The sequence below is a fragment of the Anastrepha ludens genome, chromosome 5 (genome assembly GCF_028408465.1).
Source record: "Anastrepha ludens isolate Willacy chromosome 5, idAnaLude1.1, whole genome shotgun sequence".
Lineage (NCBI taxonomy): Eukaryota > Metazoa > Arthropoda > Insecta > Diptera > Tephritidae > Anastrepha > Anastrepha ludens.
The window spans coordinates 116021444-116039687 of NC_071501.1; the positions used below are offsets into that span (position 1 = coordinate 116021444).

Consider the following 18244-nt stretch of genomic DNA (forward strand, 5'->3'; position numbering starts at 1 on the left):
TTGTACGTGTACGAGTATTAATATATTTATTGCTATTATTGATTGATTGATTCCAATGTGATCACCTTCTTACGAGATCCCACTATTTGTGAAACGCAGCAAACACATTAATGAGTCACTAACTTTAATTTATAAACATACATATGTATATGAATGTATTTGCATTTGTTAATAAAATATATTAGCACGTATGTACATGGGCATACATACATTAGTACATATTTACACGTTGTAGCATAGTGAGTAGTAAAATATTTACACACACACATACGCATGTATTAAAAATGTTTGCAACTACATAAGTATGTATGTGCATGCATACATACATATGTATGTATATCAATGCCAAATTATTACATATTCGTTTACCGGCGCTGAAAGAAAACAAATACGAAGATATGTACGTGCAAATGTCCGTATGTGGATATGGCACGTTATAAAACCAAAACAATAATAAATATACCATATACATATGTATGTATTAAACTTAATATAAACAAATAGAGTATATGAGAAAGACATGAACATACATAGGATATGTATGTATGTACATATAAATAAATGCATTTGTATGTAAGAGGAATATATGATGGAGCGCGCATGTTCGTATACACATGTACATAGTATATAATCTTTTAAGAAATTGTAAAGCAATTACATGCATACATATTCACATGTGTATGTCGATATAAAAATGTTTGCCTCAACCCATTAGAACAAAGCAAAACAGCTGTATTCACGTACATATGTAATATATGTATGTATAGGGGTTTTCAATAGGTGCGCTTCAACTTTTTTCCAATAGGGAGGGCGAACGACGCAATATTTTTTATTTTTCGCTTGTCATTTGTAAACTTCATTAGTATACATTTCATCATGGAACGCTACACACTTGAGCAACGATTGCAAATCGTGCAAATTTTATATGAAAATAATCGTTCTGTTGCTGCTACTTTAAGAGCATTACGGCCATTTTACGGTCCATTTAACAAGCCGTCACGTTTTGGGGTTATGTGAAGTCATTGGTCTACAGTAACAAGCCGGCGACGATTTGTGAGCTCAGAGCCAATATTGAACGCGAAATTGCTGGAATTTCGGCCGATTTATGCAAAAGAGTGGTCGAAAATTGGGTTCAACGATTGGACTTCGTAAAACGTGCACGCGGTGGTCATGCAAAAGAAATCGAATTTCATACTTAAATGTATATGTTCAAACTTGATAATAAAAAAAAAAAATTAGTTAAAAAAGTCAAACCGTTTGAGTTTTATTCAAAAATGTTCAAAAGTTGAAGCGCTCTTACTGAAAAACCCTATATATGCACAAGTAAGTTTGTTTACTAACTTTAATATATGTATGTATGTATGCATGTATGTACGTAACTTAGCACACAAAGTAAATATGCGACAGCAAGCTTTTTATAAATATTTATTACGATTAATTAATTATGCCCGTGATAACAAGAAATCTTTATTTTACAACAACTATAACAGAGCAATGGAAGCGCGCATCAACGAGTGCAATTGAGTTCAGTCACAGCAACAAACACATTTAGAACAAAAGCAAGTCAGAAATCGTCAAGGCGATCGGTCGCTCGGTTATTTATAACAGCGTAGAACACTTAAAACTGAAACAAGCAAAACAACAAATAAGGCACGAAAAATACTAAATTTGTCAGGCGGAAAACAAAAAACTCCCGTTACACAAAATCCGCTTACTATTACATATTTTATATAGGTGTACACAGTATACATATACATACATATATATGTATTTGAATGCATGTGCATATGTACATATGTATGTATAAATTTACATGAATGTGGTATATAGAACGAATTCATGCTGTACTTACGAATATGCCGATATAAATGATAAAATATGGATGTAAATTTGCGAAATTTTTATGAAATACAGCTTAAAACATTTTAATTGAAATGCTGTATTCATAGACGAATTGTTTAGGAATGTATTTTTACAATAGATTTACGCCTCCACCCTTGACATTTTTATGCCACTTTTTCTTATTGAGATTTTCGGGGTTTTAGCCAGCAATGTCTACAATAACCATGTAACCGGAACGAATATATTTCCAGTAACGGACTGTCACTTCAGCAGCATTCCTCGTATACATATGTACATACATACATACAACTTATAACATTGAAAATGCCTCTCATAGTGATTTTTTGCAAAATGTAACATCATTTCAGAACAAGTGGGCACAATTTCCGTATATCCGTGATGTCGGGATAACATCTTGAGCATCAATTTTCATTTCGTCCAGTACTTGCCAATGACCCAACTTCTTTTTAAATTCAAACTCATTGTTGAAGCCCAATCGATAGCCCATTCCATTAAATCTTCGTTAAAAACAATAAATAAATTATATTGAGATTGCTTGCTTTTCGTCCTCAATTTCAATTGCGCAACGAAATTTTTTATATTGCATTTGTTTTCCTAATGATGAGCAACAGATTGGCAAAATTTTATAAAACGTCTAATGATGCGAATGTTGCCGCAATCCACGCTTAAGCGCGAAATGCACCAGTCAGGTGGCTTGTCAAACCATGCAACCATTCCTATTTGGTGAAGCTATTTGTTTAGTTGAAATTATGGAGGGAACACTTCTCGAACCTATTAAACAGTGACAGCTGCGCATGTCACCGAGAAAGTGAAGATCCCGATACCCCAATCGTTGACGACGGAATTGTCGTTCCGCTACCCGATCATGACGAGGTGAGAATAGCGATAACGCGGCTAAAGAACAACAAAGCGGCGGGCGCCGACGGACTGCCGGGTGAGCTATTCAAACATGGCGGCGAGGAGCTGGTAAGGTGCATGCATCAGCTTCTATGCAAAATATGGTCGGATGAAAGCATGCCTGCCGATTGGAATTTAAGTGTGCTCTGCCCAATCCATAAGAAGAGCGATCCTGCAATTTGTGCCAATTACCGCGGGATTAGTCTTCTAAATATCGCCTATAAGGTTCTAGCGAGCGTATTGTGTGAAAGGCTGAAGCCCACCGTCAACCAACTGATTGGACCTTATCAGTGTGGCTTCAGACCTGGAAAGTCTACCATCGACCAAATATTCTCAATACGCCAAATCTTGGAAAAGACCCATGAAAGGAGAATCGACACACACCATCTTTTCGTCGACTTCAAAGCTGAAAGGAAAGGAGTTACCTGTATGCCGCGATGTCTGAATTTGGTATCCCCGCAAAACTAATACGGCTATGTAAGATGACGTTGCTCAACACCAGCAGCGCCGTCAGAATTGGGAAGGACCTCTCCGAGAAGTTTGATACCAAACGAGGTTTCAGACAGGGTGACTCGCTGTCGTGTGACTTCTTTAACCTGATGTTGGAGAGCATCGTACGAGCCGCAGAACTTAATCGCTCAGGCATAATTTTTTATAAGAGCGTACAATTGCTGGCGTATGCCGATGATATTGACATCATCGGCCTTAACAACCGCGCTGTCAGTTCTGCCTTCTCCAAACTGGATAAAGAGGCAAAGCGAATGGGTTTGGTGGTGAACGAGGACAAAACGAAGTACCTCCTGTCTTCAAACAAACAGTCGGCGCACTCGCGTATCGGCACCCACGTCACTGTTGACAGTTATAATTTTGAGGTTGTAAAAGACTTCGTGTATTTAGGAACCAGCATTAACACCGATAACAATGTCAGCCTTGAAATCCAAAGTAGAATCTCTCTTGCCAACAAGTGCTACTTTGGACTAAGTAGGCAATTGAGTAGTAAAGTCCTCTCTCGACGAACAAAACTAACACTCTACAAGACTCTCATCATGCCCGTCCTAACGTATGGCGCAGAAGCTTGGACGATGACAACATCCGATGAAGCGACGCTTGGAGTGTTCGAGAGAAAGATTCTGCGTAAGATTTTTGGACCTTTGCACGTTGGCAATGGCGAATATCGCAGACGATGGAACGATGAGCTGTATGAGCTTTACGACGACATAGACATAGCGCAGCGAATAAAGATCCAGCGGCTACGTTGGCTGGGTCATGTCGTCCGAATGGATACAAACGCTCCGGCTTTGAAAGTATTCGATGCGGTACCAGCTGGTGGTAGCAGAGGAAGAGGGCGGCCTCCTCTGCGTTGGAAAGATCAGGTGGAGAAGGACTTGGCTTCACTTGGTGTGTCCAACTGGCGCCGGTTAGCACGAGAAAGAAACGACTGGCGCGCTTTGTTAAACTCGGCCAAAATCGCGTAAGCGGTTATCGCGCCAATTAAGAAGAAGAAGAAGTGATGGTGGCTGGAGTTTAGCCATTCTAGTTTCTTAGTTTTCATTCTAGGTGTTGAGATATCGTCTAATTGCTGATTGCATATCTCTATTTTCACGTGTGGGATCTTTTGTTAACGGTGCTGAGCAGACTTCTTTGGCCGCACTGACTGCCATCTGGTTCCCGTGAATTCCTATGTGACTTGGTATCTAAATTAAGTGTAAAGTAGCCTCCTTGCCAACGAGCGCATGTTTTATTCTATAGATAGTGAATAAGTTGGATAAAGGGTTTTGAATTGTTTTTAGAACGGATTTTCTGTCGGTGCATATAAGTTTTACAATCGTTTTCCAATGCCATGCTTATACACATGTAGCGTGACAAACGGTAACTGCTTCTGCAGTAATGGTTGTATGTTTAAAATGTTAGAAAAAGTATTATGGTTTCATGAAATGAATCATGGTATACAAGTGTTTTCAGACTAGAAAAATCTAGAATAATTTGTTGCTGTAGGCGATAAGCAGCAACAGTTAAAGCTATTAAAAGTATTTCGTTTGAAACAAGCTTATCTCATATGTACACACATACATATGTACATACATATATACATATCCACATGAAAATAAACAAACCGGCGAATATGAAATGAAAACAAAGATACGCAAAGAACTCGGTCAAGGTATTATTTGGCTGCATAAAATCAAATCATTCCTCCGCTTTCGATGTGTGCTCATAATCACGTTGATATTGGCCGGTAAATAACTGGTGCGGAGCCATACCTATGCGCGCCCAAACATCCTACATAATTTTTTTTTTGTACCAAGTTAGGTGACATACATACATAGTGAACGATGAATAAGTTTTTTAAGATGAGCTGCTTGTTGCTCTTTCACAAATATTCATTTGATTAGTTATATTTTTAGTTTAACTCAGCGGTAATAACTGTTTTCAAGGATCATTTCTGCAACTTTTAGATTTTTAAGCTTTTCTAGCTTTTAGACTAGACGTGTTATCGGCATGGCGACTAACCTTGGCTGATATAAATAGCGTACATTCATCCTATGTACATATGTATCTGGATACAAAATATAATATAAAAATGTATTGTATTTACTCGTTAACCGCGCCAAAATGCATTCGACGCCTTAATTTTGAAGTGTTTTTGTTTTAATTTTTAAAATTGTTATTTCAATCGTGCAACAATTTACAATATCTCTTCAAGCTCAATAAATCCAGTTAGTACTTGAATTCTTTAGATGTGTATAAACTGTGATTGTATTGTGAAAAAATCAAAACTCCAGATTGATCAAGTACTTTAGATTGTACTTCAAACGAAGAATTCATTAAACAATTTATCCAATACGCAAAGAAATCAGTCAGAAACTCCAGACAATACTCAAACTTTCTCGAAATTTCAGTACACACCCTGTGCATATGGAAAGCAGATTATATCTGAGCGACAAGCCTGGAATTGAGTGGTGGTGAGTACGGAATAGTTTTTAAATGTTTGTATATATTTGTTTTGCATGTATTTTTGTTTTGTTTTGGTTGTATATACATACATATGTACATATGAATGTATTCATGACTTTACCTATCGTTCGCTTTCAGCTGTTGCGGTCTGACTTCGACCATATACAATAGTAATTTAAATATGTACATACATATGTATTTGTGAGTACATGTACATATGTAAAAGTATCGAAAGCAAAAAAGCAAAGCAAAGAAATTGTTAGAGCACTGTAAAACAACAAAAAAAGAAACTGCGCAGTATGAAAAATCACAAAAAATCTAAAATTACATACTATAACCGATTCTCTGATAAGGTCCCCCAACCAATCGTTGCCCACTTAGTGCGAGAGAGAGATAGAGAGCGAGCTCCAAGCATATGTTAAACCAGCAACAGCCAGCAATACATATTAATCACCTATACAACTCTGCCAACACTGCCACTGACAATGAAAACAAAAACAAAATCAAAAGCAAAAGCAAGTCAAACGGCGCTTTTCGCACCGGCTCTCCGGTGGGTATATAAAGGGAAATGCGCAGCAAAAATCCAGTTTAATTGAATAACACATTTCGTGAAGTCAAAATATAAGTGTGCACTAAAACAACGGGTTTCCCCGAAAGAAAGCAAAACATACATATCTAACTAAAGTATTATCTTTAAAAAACACACTATTAGAAAAGAAGCAATAAAAAGTGTAAATTCAAAGGACTTAATAAATCCAAATCTAATTTGTAATTTTTGAATTGCTAAACCAAAGTTATAACAAAATGTCTGAGGCTTATTTTGATCAATACGAGCACTATAATTTTGACCACGACAAGTACATGTATTCGGGCCATAGTGGCAAGCAACGCAGCAAGAAGGAGGCCAACGAGCATACCAATCACTTTGATCCTAACGGACATTCACGCAAATTAGTTACTAAATTTATGAACACTAACAACAATCGAAAATCGTGCGTCGCCAAGAATTGAGTGTTGGCCCAAAGTGAAGTAGTACGACAACAGCACCATAAGCTGAAGCTGAAGCAGGAATACAAAAGCGTTAGAAGTAGTAAGCAGAAAAAATTAAAAAATTAAAATTTGAAAGCAAGAGGAAAAATCGGCTGTAGTAGTACAGCGAGAGAGCATTGATTTTCGAAAAAAGAAAAGTATTAAATAGGTGTTTTGGAGCGGAGAAGTCAACGAAAGCTCAGTTTTTTTTTTTTGTGGATAGCAGCAAAGCAGGATAACGAGTTGAAGTGGTTTTTGTACTAGGCGAAAGCGGAAAAGAAGAAGAGCATCGCGGAGTATTAACGGCGTGCACCAGTGGCAGCCAACAATTTGCAGAAACTGCCATTTTTGTGCGCAGCGTATGCAAGTTGGTCGGCTTCCACGCCACGCCACACACACACACACACACAAGAAAAGTTGCGAATATTTGAAAAATAAAAATAAAAAATTATTAAATACTAATACTTCAAAGTTGTTAGCTCTAATATTACTTTGTAACATTTAAGTAATTTAGATACTCTTTTTTTTCCTGCAAAGTTTTTTCTTTCGATAATTATATTAATTTCTTATAAGTAATCATAAACTCACAAATTGTATGACGTTTAAACTTGCATATGTACTTGCACGTATGTATGTAATGTGCTAATGTCACTTCGGAATATAGTTTTTTTTTACATTTACATTAATTGCTTATAATCATCTTTTTTTTATATATATAATTACATACATATGTAGAATTAAACACTTGAGACTGTAAAAAGCATGAAGCTGCAGTTAAATTATAACAAATTGAATAAATATTTAAAAAAATGTAATACAAAACTGAAATACAAATGTCTTTTCTTTTTGCATTCTATAGAGAAGCAACAACGGTTGCGTTAGCTGAAAAGGGGGTTTCAACAAGGAGTTTGTTTTATTAAGACAATAAATGAAAATGATTTAAATTACAATTCTTTTTTCTTTTGGCTGGGTTCGTTAATCTATTGAAATTACAAATATTAATGAAGAATTATGTCTGACAGATATCCACCACGGCCACGGTTACAGATATCGGATTGTTTATCAACATTTTGAATCACTTTTTGGCAAAATGGGTATATTCTTTAAGGCTTTTTAAGGCCATAAGCATATCCCCACAAAAAATAATAATGTTATAAATCTCATGACCGGCGCGGCCAATTAACAGTTGAATTTCGTGAAGTTATACCTTCAGGAATTTTGTATTACCCTAAATTCATTTTTGCGGTGATTGGATGACGTGTAACTTTTGCGGATCCACCATTTCCATAGGATTTCTACATTTTTTTATTTTAATGAGATTTTCGAGTGAAATTTAATTTTTATTACCTTATGTCAAAGCTTCTATTTACAGACGTATATATGTATTTATATATGTATGTATGTGCATGTACAAACAGGCTATATGCATATGTACGTACACTTTTATGTGCAGATCTGTGGGCTTTTGAAAATATTTTAAATCGGCTTCCTTAAATCAACCCTTTCTACCTGTCTTAGTGTCGGATCGTTAGGTCAGGATTTTATTAATCTTGAAAGTGAAAAGAAGTAACTTTTTTTGGGAAACTAAGCACACATATACATATGTACATATGTATGTAGAGTAGAATGGGGTAAGATAGGTATGGGGGCACAATAGGTAGGTGGGGTTTTCGTCGCACTGTTTTTGCAGAGGTCACTCGTCTTATGTGAATTGAATACGTGGTGGGGAACAACGTTCGCGACTGTCATTTCGGCCGTCACCATTGATTAGTTATCCTAGTTCTGGCGTCGTTTAGTTTTTTGTGAGCTTTTCTCCGACATAGCATTTTTTTTATTCTACGGTGCAGTGCATTTAATGTATGTAAATATTTGTCAGGTGAGTTTTATTTTACGTAGAAAATAATGCTGAACACGAATAATGTGTTAGTTTTTTGATATTTTTGTTTTTAAAAAAAATATCGACACTAACATAAAACATGTGCTTGGGGGCACTATAGGTCAGCCGTCTGGGGGCATTATAGGTCACTACTTTTAATTGAATAAAATAAATTTTAATTGTTTCTGCAGCAAAATGGTGCGTAATTATGTGCGAAAAACGCCGAAACGAAGTGAAGAGGACGTAAAAAACGCAATCGCGGCAGTCCGAGATGGCGCTAGTGTTCGATCAGCCTCTAAACAATTTAAAATTCCGTTCGAAACATTACGTGCTCGCGTGATGAATTAAAGAAAAAATCCTAACTTTTATAACATATGCAGTGCTCATACTCTATAAATAAAAGTTAAAACGTTAATTTCCAAGCCATGTACATTGTTCTTTTCCCCTCACATATAGTGACCTATCGTGCCCCCCGATTTTGAAAATATCGAAAAAAAGTACCTTTGTCTTATTGAATGCAGCTTCCAAAATATTTAGCCAAACATAAGTCAGTATAACCAAAATGTTAGCAGATAAATAACCTTTCAAAATCTTGCTTATTTTTCAAAATCAATGCAAAAACACCGTAGCAAGAGCTCTCCAAAGAAAAATGACCTATCTTACCCCATTCTACTCTATGTATGATACTATATTTGTGAAGTTTTTAGATTTTCGACTATGGTAATTTTTGCTTTCGTAGCCGTAGTATCAGTTCTAATTTTTCTCATTTCCCCCATACACTAAACAAATCTTCTTCTTAATTGGCGCGATAACCGCTTACGCGATTTTGGCCGAGTTTAACAAAGCGCGCCAGTCGTTTCTTTCTCGTGCTAACCGGCGCCAGTTGGACACACCAAGTGAAGCCAAGTCCTTCTCCACCTGATCTTTCCAACGCAGAGGAGGCCGCCCTCTTCCTCTGCTACCACCAGCTGGTACCGCATCGAATACTTTCAAAGCCGGAGCGTTTGTATCCATTCGGACGACATGACCCAGCCAACGTAGCCGCTGGATCTTTATTCGCTGCGCTATGTCTATGTCGTCGTAAAGCTCATACAGCTCATCGTTCCATCGTCTGCGATATTCGCCATTGCCAACGTGCAAAGGTCCAAAAATCTTACGCAGAATCTTTCTCTCGAACACTCCAAGCGTCGCTTCATCGGATGTTGTCATCGTCCAAGCTTCTGCGCCATACGTTAGGACGGGCATGATGAGAGTCTTGTAGAGTGTTAGTTTTGTTCGTCGAGAGAGGACTTTACTACTCAATTGCCTACTTAGTCCAAAGTAGCACTTGTTGGCAAGAGAGATTCTACTTTGGATTTCAAGGCTGACATTGTTATCGGTGTTAATGCTGGTTCCTAAATACACGAAGTCTTTTACAACCTCAAAATTATAACTGTCAACAGTGACGTGGGTGCCGATACGCGAGTGCGCCGACTGTTTGTTTGAAGACAGGAGGTACTTCGTTTTGTCCTCGTTCACCACCAAACCCATTCGCTTTGCCTCTTTATCCAGTTTGGAGAAGGCAGAACTGACAGCGCGGTTGTTAAGGCCGATGATGTCAATATCATCGGCATACGCCAGCAATTGTACGCTCTTATAAAAAATTATGCCTGAGCGATTAAGTTCTGCGGCTCGTACGATGCTCTCCAACATCAGGTTAAAGAAGTCACACGACAGCGAGTCACCCTGTCTGAAACCTCGTTTGGTATCAAACTTCTCGGAGAGGTCCTTCCCAATTCTGACGGCGCTGCTGGTGTTGAGCAACGTCATCTTACATAGCCGTATTAGTTTTGCGGGGATACCAAATTCAGACATCGCGGCATACAGGTAACTCCTTTCCTTTCAGCTTTGAAGTCGACGAAAAGATGGTGTGTGTCGATTCTCCTTTCATGGGTCTTTTCCAAGATTTGGCGTATTGAGAATATTTGGTCGATGGTAGACTTTCCAGGTCTGAAGCCACACTGATAAGGTCCAATCAGTTGGTTGACGGTGGGCTTCAGCCTTACACACAATACGCTCGCTAGAACCTTATAGGCGATATTTAGAAGACTAATCCCGCGGTAATTGGCACAAATTGCAGGATCGCCTTTCTTATGGATTGGGCAGAGCACACTTAAATTCCAATCGGCAGGCATGCTTTCATCCGACCATATTTTGCATAGAAGCTGATGCATGCACCTTACCAGCTCCTCGCCGCCATGTTTGAATAGCTCAGCCGGCAGTCCGTCGGCGCCCGCGGCTTTGTTGTTCTTTAGCCGCGTTATCGCTATTCTCACCTCGTCATGATCGGGTAGCGGAACGACAATTCCGTCGTCAACGATTGGGGTATCGGGATCTTCACTTTCTCGGTGACATGCGCAGCTGTCACTGTTTAATAAGTTCGAGAAGTGTTCCCTCCATAATTTAAGATTGCTCTGTACGTCAGTCACCAGTTCGCCGTCTTTGTTCTTACAGGAAAACGCCCCGGTCTTAAAACCTTCTGTAAGCCGCCGAACTTTCTGGTAGAATTTTCGGGCGTTGTTCCTGTTGGCAGCATCTCAAGCTCTTCGCACTCACGTATTTCGGCCTCACGTTTCTTCTTTCGGATAATACGTCTCTCTTCCTTTTTCAGCTCTTTGTAGCGATCCCACATGGCTCGCGTTGCGCCCAATCGCAGCGTGGCTCTATAGGCGGCATCCTTTCTTTCTGCGGCAGCGTGACATTCCTCGTCGTACCAACTGTTTTTTCGGGCTCGCCGGAATCCGATTTCTTCTTCGGCGGCGGTACGTAGAGAACGAGAAATGTTGCTCCATTGTTCGTGGATGCCGGTTTGTTGGGCAGTACTCTCTGAGAGCAGGAGTGAGAGTCGAGTGGCGAATCTTCTGGCTGTCTGTTGTGATTGCAGCTTTTCGATGTCGAACATTCTTTGCGTAGGTAGATGTACGTTTTTTTGCTGCACAGAGGCGTGTGCGCAGTTTGGCTGCAACAAGGTAGTGATCCGAGTCGATGTTGGGTCCTCGGATCGTACGTACATCTAATACACTAGAAGCGTGTCTTCCATCTATCACAACATGATCCATCTGGTTTCGTGTTTTTCGATCAGGAGACAGCCAGGTGGCTTGGTGAATCTTCTTATGCTGGAATCTGGTGCTGCAGACTACCATGTTTCGGGCCCCGGCGAAGTCGATCAGCCTCTGTCTGTTACCGGATGTTTCGTTGTGCAGGCTGAATTTTCCGACTGTGGGACCAAAAATTCCCTCCTTGCCCACCCTGGCGTTGAAGTCGCCAAGCACGATTTTTATGTCGTGGCGGGGGCAGCGTTCATAGGAGCGTTCCAGGCACTTATAGAAAGAATCTTTGGTCGCATCGTCCTTCTCTTCCGTCGGGGCGTGGGCGCAAATTAACGATATGTTAAAAAATCGCGCTTTGATGCGGATTGTTGCGAGACGCTCGTCCACCGGAGTGAACGAGAGTACTTGGCGACGAAGTCTCTCTCCCACAACAAATCCGACACCGAATTTGCGCTGCTTTACATGGCAGCTGTAGTAGACGTCGCAAGGTCCTATGGTTTTCTTACCTTGCCCCGTCCATCGCATCTCTTGGATGGCAGTGATGTCAGCCTTTACTCTCACGAGGACATCAACCAGCCGGGCAGAGGCACCTTCCCCATTAAGGGACCGGACATTCCAGGTGCATGCCCTCAAATCATATTCCTTATTTCGTTTGCAGGGGTCGTCATCAGTATAGGGAGGTCTCATCCGAGGCTTTTTCAAACTTTTCATTTAAGTGGCGGGCCCCAAACCCAACGCACAACCAGCTATCCTGGAATGTTTCGCCTTCTCACGTTAGCTCACTCCCGAACGGGTGTTCGGAAGCTACCCAGAGGATACGTGGGCTAATACCGGCCGTTGTAAGCTGCTTGAACCATATGCAGAAGAATCGTCCTAGCCATTCCCAAGTGAATGGCGATCAGTAACTTTCCCCACTTGCGTGGACTTCTACACATGGAACCAGTCACCATCACTACACTACCGTAAACCGAGAGCAATACTGCCCTACAATACTCCAGCAGCTTATGGAAAGCTTTAGCAAAGTATTTCTCCCTTCTACGGCTTGGCCACACTATTGACAACCACGAACACATCTTGACTGGGAAGCTATTTCCAGTCTTCACACTTTGCGGAGGAGTTCTCTCCTTAAACCACATATTTCAAGATTGACCCCTTTTGGAAATGATTACTTCAGGTAGAACTGCATTATTAAAAAGCCCTACATCCGAGAATATAATCGCTATCAACAGCTTTATAAAGCATATCCGAGCCCGAATTTAAATGAACTATAAATTTCCCCTATTTAGTTTAAGTACAAACATATACCTTTTATTTAAACACAAAACATACTAGTCGTCCTACTTTTTTACATAATTTTTGTAGAGCTGCATCTACACTCGTTCAAAATTAACGTATTATATTAGTTAATAAATAATAATAATATGCATCCAACCATAAATATTTCTCCCATAACAAATTGTATAGCTTTATACCGAAAGCCATTTTAACAAACTGCGATTTTACAAAATCATTTTGCACAAAACTTCAAAATGGTTAAATAACTGACCGGAGGTAGCTAAAACGGAAAACAAATGTTTTGAAGTCCCTCAGGGATAACACAGAGAACGTAAATTCATCTACGTTCTCTGGGATAACAGCTAACAGGGTGCCTATAAAGATTGCACACAGGATTGTACTAAGTACAGAGTGGTACTTCAATTAGTATGCAGTGTTTTCGTATGTGAGTATTGCGGCGTTCGGGATACGCCTTTTGCACTTTCGAACATTACCTTTTCAAAATGTGTCATGGTGCCTGTCGCATTTACTAAATGCATAGATGATAAATTAAAAAGTTTGGCCATCCGAAGCAAAATTGTGAGAATGGCTTGGGCTGAAAATTCTTTTCTACACTTTTGCATTTCCGTCTTATACAGACATAAGCACATTTTGGTTAATTTTATGCTTTAGTATTTTATTTGATATTTAGATAAGCACTCAAAATTGAGAGGATGTTAATATTATTAGCAAATGTAATTGAAAAGTAGCAAGTGCACAGATCCTTATAACAATCAAAAAATAAACTGCTGCCACGGTTGCAAATGTCACGCCTGAAAATTATTGTAAGGAGTTGCCTACTTCTTAGGCTTGCAACGCCCGTAAAGCCTGAACAACTTCGAAAGTCACAACACCTGTTACGCCAAATGATGTAGTTTACTAATTTTTACCTTGGTAATTAATAATAATTTAATTTAATTTTTCATTATATAAATGCTATTATCAAATATGAATTTTTATAATGTTTTCAATTTAGCTGTAACTTTAAATTTTAAGTTTGCTGTTTAATTTACTCTCACAATAACACTACGTGTGTGCATACTTAACATAGCATAACATATTACATTTTAAAATACATACATATTTACTGTTAATTACATTATTTACAATTACTATAGGTTAAGAAACACTATATTAACCTGAAATGGAAAATAAATTCAATTGTAAAGTATAACCGAAAGCGCACTTCCGTATTTTTATTTCTACGAAGGTACTAACAGGCAAGTGGTTATTTCACGCACTCCCCATAGACCGTGTAAATTAAAATATAACATCTTAAAAAGCTTAAGAATTTTCAACACCTAAGGAACTGGTATGGAGTTATAATTCGACCAACACTTGAGCGCTTGTGAAACAATGCACGGTATCCAAAATTTGTGCACGAATTTGTTAACTTCACAAATCGAGGTGTTTATTTCCTCAATTATAATTGGAGTAGGGTATTATAGGTATGCATATATATGCTTACTTTTTTTGGGTGTTTGACCGAGCTCCTCCTGCTATTTGTGGAGTGCGTCTTGTAGTTGTCCTACAAATGGAGGATCTTACAGGTTTCAACCGATTCCGAACGGCAGATATTTTTATGAGGAGCTTTTTTATGGCAGAAATACACTCGGAAATTTTTCATTGCCTGATGAAGGCCCACTGCTATTAGAAAAATCGTTTTCTATCCTTTTGATGTTTCCTGCAATATTTGAAAACTTGAGTTTTAAAAGTGTTGCTTAGGAAATCACCATTTACTTTTATAAAGCAACTTAGCAGATGAGTCTCCCTTCCACCGCCATCAAATTACTTTTATTGTAAGTTATTTCTATTCTCATTAAGTGCTTTAATTTAAATTTTCGTCTGCATCAGCTTCCGGTTTAGGGGCGATGGGTATCATGCGCCTCTTCTGTGCCAATATTGCAGCTTTCTTTCTTTTGTGCACTTTTTTCGTTGCTTCACTGTTAGCAGTTGCTTCATTTTTAACACTCACCTCTCCACGCATGTCAACCATCGACAGCGGTGGCAAATCGAATTCATCACATACATTATTCTCGAAAGCATTCTCCACTATTTCCGGCAGTTCCAGCTGCACTTCCTTCTCGGTATGCACACGTTGCACGTGTTCCTTCAGTTTATCCGAACGATGACTACTAAATGAACATAATTGGCATTTATATTTATGTATTTCATCTGTTGAATGTTTGAGCGCATGTCGCTTCAGATTTTTATTTTGGCTAAATTTGCAACCACAAACTTCACATACAAAAGGACGCTCCTGCTTGTGTGTTTCCATATGCAAACGCAGGTTTTCTTTTCGATTGGCGTGGTGCTTGCAATCAGGATAAGGACACTTGAAATATTCACCGGTGTGTTGTAGCTTGTGTGACTTGAGTGCTTTCATATGAGTGGTGCTATAGCCGCAAACGTCACAGAGCATTTGCTTTTCTTTATTATGCACTATCATATGGTTATTCAGCCCTTGCTTCCATTTGAAACCTTTTCCGCAATGTTGACATTGATGCGGTGTTTCGGTTGTGTGTTTGGGAAGGTGTATTGTTAGTGCGGCACGATTGACAAAACGTGCGCCACACTCTAGGCAAAAAAATGGCTTCTTCATATTGGTCACGTGCTGCTTGATATGTGCCTCATACTCGCGCCACGCAAGAAAACCAACCTCACACAACGAACAAGTGAGATGCGACGGCTCACAACTGCTCATATGGGTAATCATCTCTTGTACGCGGTAGCATTTGAAATCGCAGCCGATACAGTAGTTGATTTTACTACTGGAGTTGGACGCACGCGGATTCCGCAGCTGCAAATTGGAAATAAAATACTTTACTCATTTATTTACAATGCCTCATATTCTACTCACTTTAAAAAAGTTGCGTTGATCATTGAAAATATCCTTATTGCCTAAATTAATGTCGCCTTCCATTCCTGCAGCAGGCCGCACAGTCGAGTTGTCTACATCTACGTCTACGACTAGATCTGTGCTGTGATCACACTCTTGCTTTAAAATTTTTTCACCACTTGCATCCGCCGTTGTGATCGGATCTTCGGGCATTTCGAATAATTTCATTAACTCCGTAACAGCTAAAATTTTAGCCAGCTGTTTGAAATGCGGTTCATGTTCCTTTGCTATGGACACCACATCTTCGTAAAAGAATTCCATCATGGTATGCAGACAACGCGTGCAACTGAAATTGTTTATAGTCACCTTCAGTGGATTGTGAATGGAAAATTGTAATGATTTTTGTATAAATTGTGGGCCGCCAATGAAACGGCTTTGTGCACCAACAACACAAAAATGTCCAAATTCGGCAATGCCATCATCAGTTGCGGTATCCAATTCCAATTCGATTATCAAATCACAGTATTGGCCAGAGCGACGTTGATTGTTGAGGTAATTTGATACTTTGGAATGCAGAGGTTTATGTAGTGTAGGCACTAATTCTAAAGCTGTACTCATTACCCCGAAATTATAGAAATTTCGTAAACTTTACAAGAATCTTTTGTTTACTTTTACTTCTGATGGATAGGAAATAAAAGTTGTTGTCAGCTGTTCACTTTATGCATGGTTGTATTAGCTGATGAACAAATATTATGAAGGTGAATAAGGTGGAAAGAAAAATATTTTTTTATGCTGTGTTGAGAAAGAAATATAATAATTTTGAGTTATTAGCACAAAGTTCGTGTTAGTCAATATTTTTTCAAATCATTTTCCATTTTTATAAGTTTAACATTGAAATTTTTTTTTATAAAAAAAGGGCTATTTCTTGGAATTAAAAATTTTAAATTTTTTAAGCTTAATTCGTTTTTTGCTTATAATTATAAAAAAATGGTACATCAAATAATTTAGGAGAAAGCTGAAAATCATCAAGCTCTTCAATTTTCAATATTAAATTATCTCTGAATTTGATGATAAGATAATTAATTGCGTTTTCTACCGAAACGGTTGTGAAATTTCAAATATTATGTCAAAACGTGTCATTTGATTCCTTTTAGATCTGGATGGTTATTAATCAGCTGTTTTGGCAGCTTAAAAATGATATCTAAAATATTTTCTGACTAACATGAAAAATCCTATACAAATATTTTGATTTAGATTGCTATCTAAACACTGGTTAAAGCCAAATATCGGAAAGGCAAATCCCATAAAAAATTAAACGAACTATTTCAGAACAGAAGTTAAAGCGATCTTTATTAACATAAGCTTAGGAAAAACCTCGAAACGCTTTTCCATTTTCCTTTTTTACATAAATAAATATCTAAACTTGATGGAGTGCAATATAAAATCCAATACAAATCTTTGATCTAAAACGACTGCCACCCACAGATTGCTTAAAGCAAAATACACGGTACGAAACGACAAAGCCCACATAAATTTAAAACTAGTTACTCCGCCAGAAGGTAAAGCGATTTTTATTAAGCAACCTTGAAACAGTTTTCCATTTTCTACATAAAAAAATACCTAAACTTGATGGATTCCAAAATGTAAAATGTAATTCAAAACCTTTTTGGATATTTTTCAACTCCAAAAGCAAAGTGAAAGGCATCCCCAAATCTGTGGAATATAATGGAACTTTTGTCATTAGTACCTCAGATAGTTACAATTTGTTTGCAATTTTTTTTGGCCACATATTCAGTAGCTTCAAAGCGTCCGAAGTTAGTACAGATTTTTCCCGTCTTTAGCAAAATGTGAATATCGGAAATTTGAGTGTTGCCGAAGCAGCTGTGCTTAAGTTTTTGTAAGCTATTACTCATACACCAAAGGAAACCTACCTTCCAGCAATGAAGAGGGCTCCTTTCTGGTAAAGGGCATTGATGCGGTCTCGTTGGAAGTTCTGTGAACTAGATGCGGATACTGTTCTTACCTACACGTGGAGCGGATTCATTTCCGGGTCCAGGGTAAGGAAAGAGAAAAATGTAAGAAATAATTACTTATCTCTTCTAAGTAAAACTAAAAATATTTTTAAACAAATAAATTCACAGCATAGAGCAAATCTTCTACTGCCCTATTTTGCAACAGGCTTGCGAATCTACGTACAAACCCTCAAACCACCTTGGAAAATAAAGACCGCGAGTCGAAATTCGACACAAACCACTTCTTTGTCGGTTTCAAAGCCTCCTTCGATAGCTTGAAAAGGAGCTGTCGGTATGCCACGATGTCTGAATTTGGTATACTAGGAAAACTATAAGTATACGAGGCGAGTGAGTCTGGAGCTGAAAAAGA

General features: G+C 38.4%; 2 protein-coding genes across 3 annotated transcripts; one reads left to right on the forward strand and one right to left on the reverse strand.

Annotated features, from left to right (window-relative positions):
- The first annotated feature begins 6288 nt into the window (after window positions 1-6288).
- On the forward strand, window positions 6289-7150 carry LOC128863909 (nuclear protein 1). The gene has a single exon (XM_054103325.1). The coding sequence runs from the start codon at window positions 6520-6522 to the stop codon at window positions 6724-6726; it is 207 nt and encodes a 68-aa protein (XP_053959300.1). The 5' UTR covers window positions 6289-6519; the 3' UTR covers window positions 6727-7150.
- A 7034-nt stretch (window positions 7151-14184) lies between these two features.
- LOC128864272 (zinc finger and BTB domain-containing protein 24) lies at window positions 14185-16536 on the reverse strand. Of its 2 annotated transcripts, XR_008454670.1 has the most exons (3): window positions 15884-16536; window positions 14764-15823; window positions 14185-14707 (listed from the first exon to the last, which is right to left on the reverse strand). XR_008454670.1 is itself a non-coding variant. In XM_054103844.1 (2 exons), the coding sequence occupies exons 1-2, from the start codon at window positions 16478-16480 to the stop codon at window positions 14852-14854; spliced, it is 1569 nt and encodes a 522-aa protein (XP_053959819.1). In that variant the 5' UTR covers window positions 16481-16536; the 3' UTR covers window positions 14185-14851. The 2 variants fall into 2 exon arrangements, 1 of the variants encoding a protein (XP_053959819.1); XM_054103844.1 differs by having other exon boundaries at window positions 14185-15823.
- Between the last annotated feature and the right edge of the window lie 1708 nt (window positions 16537-18244).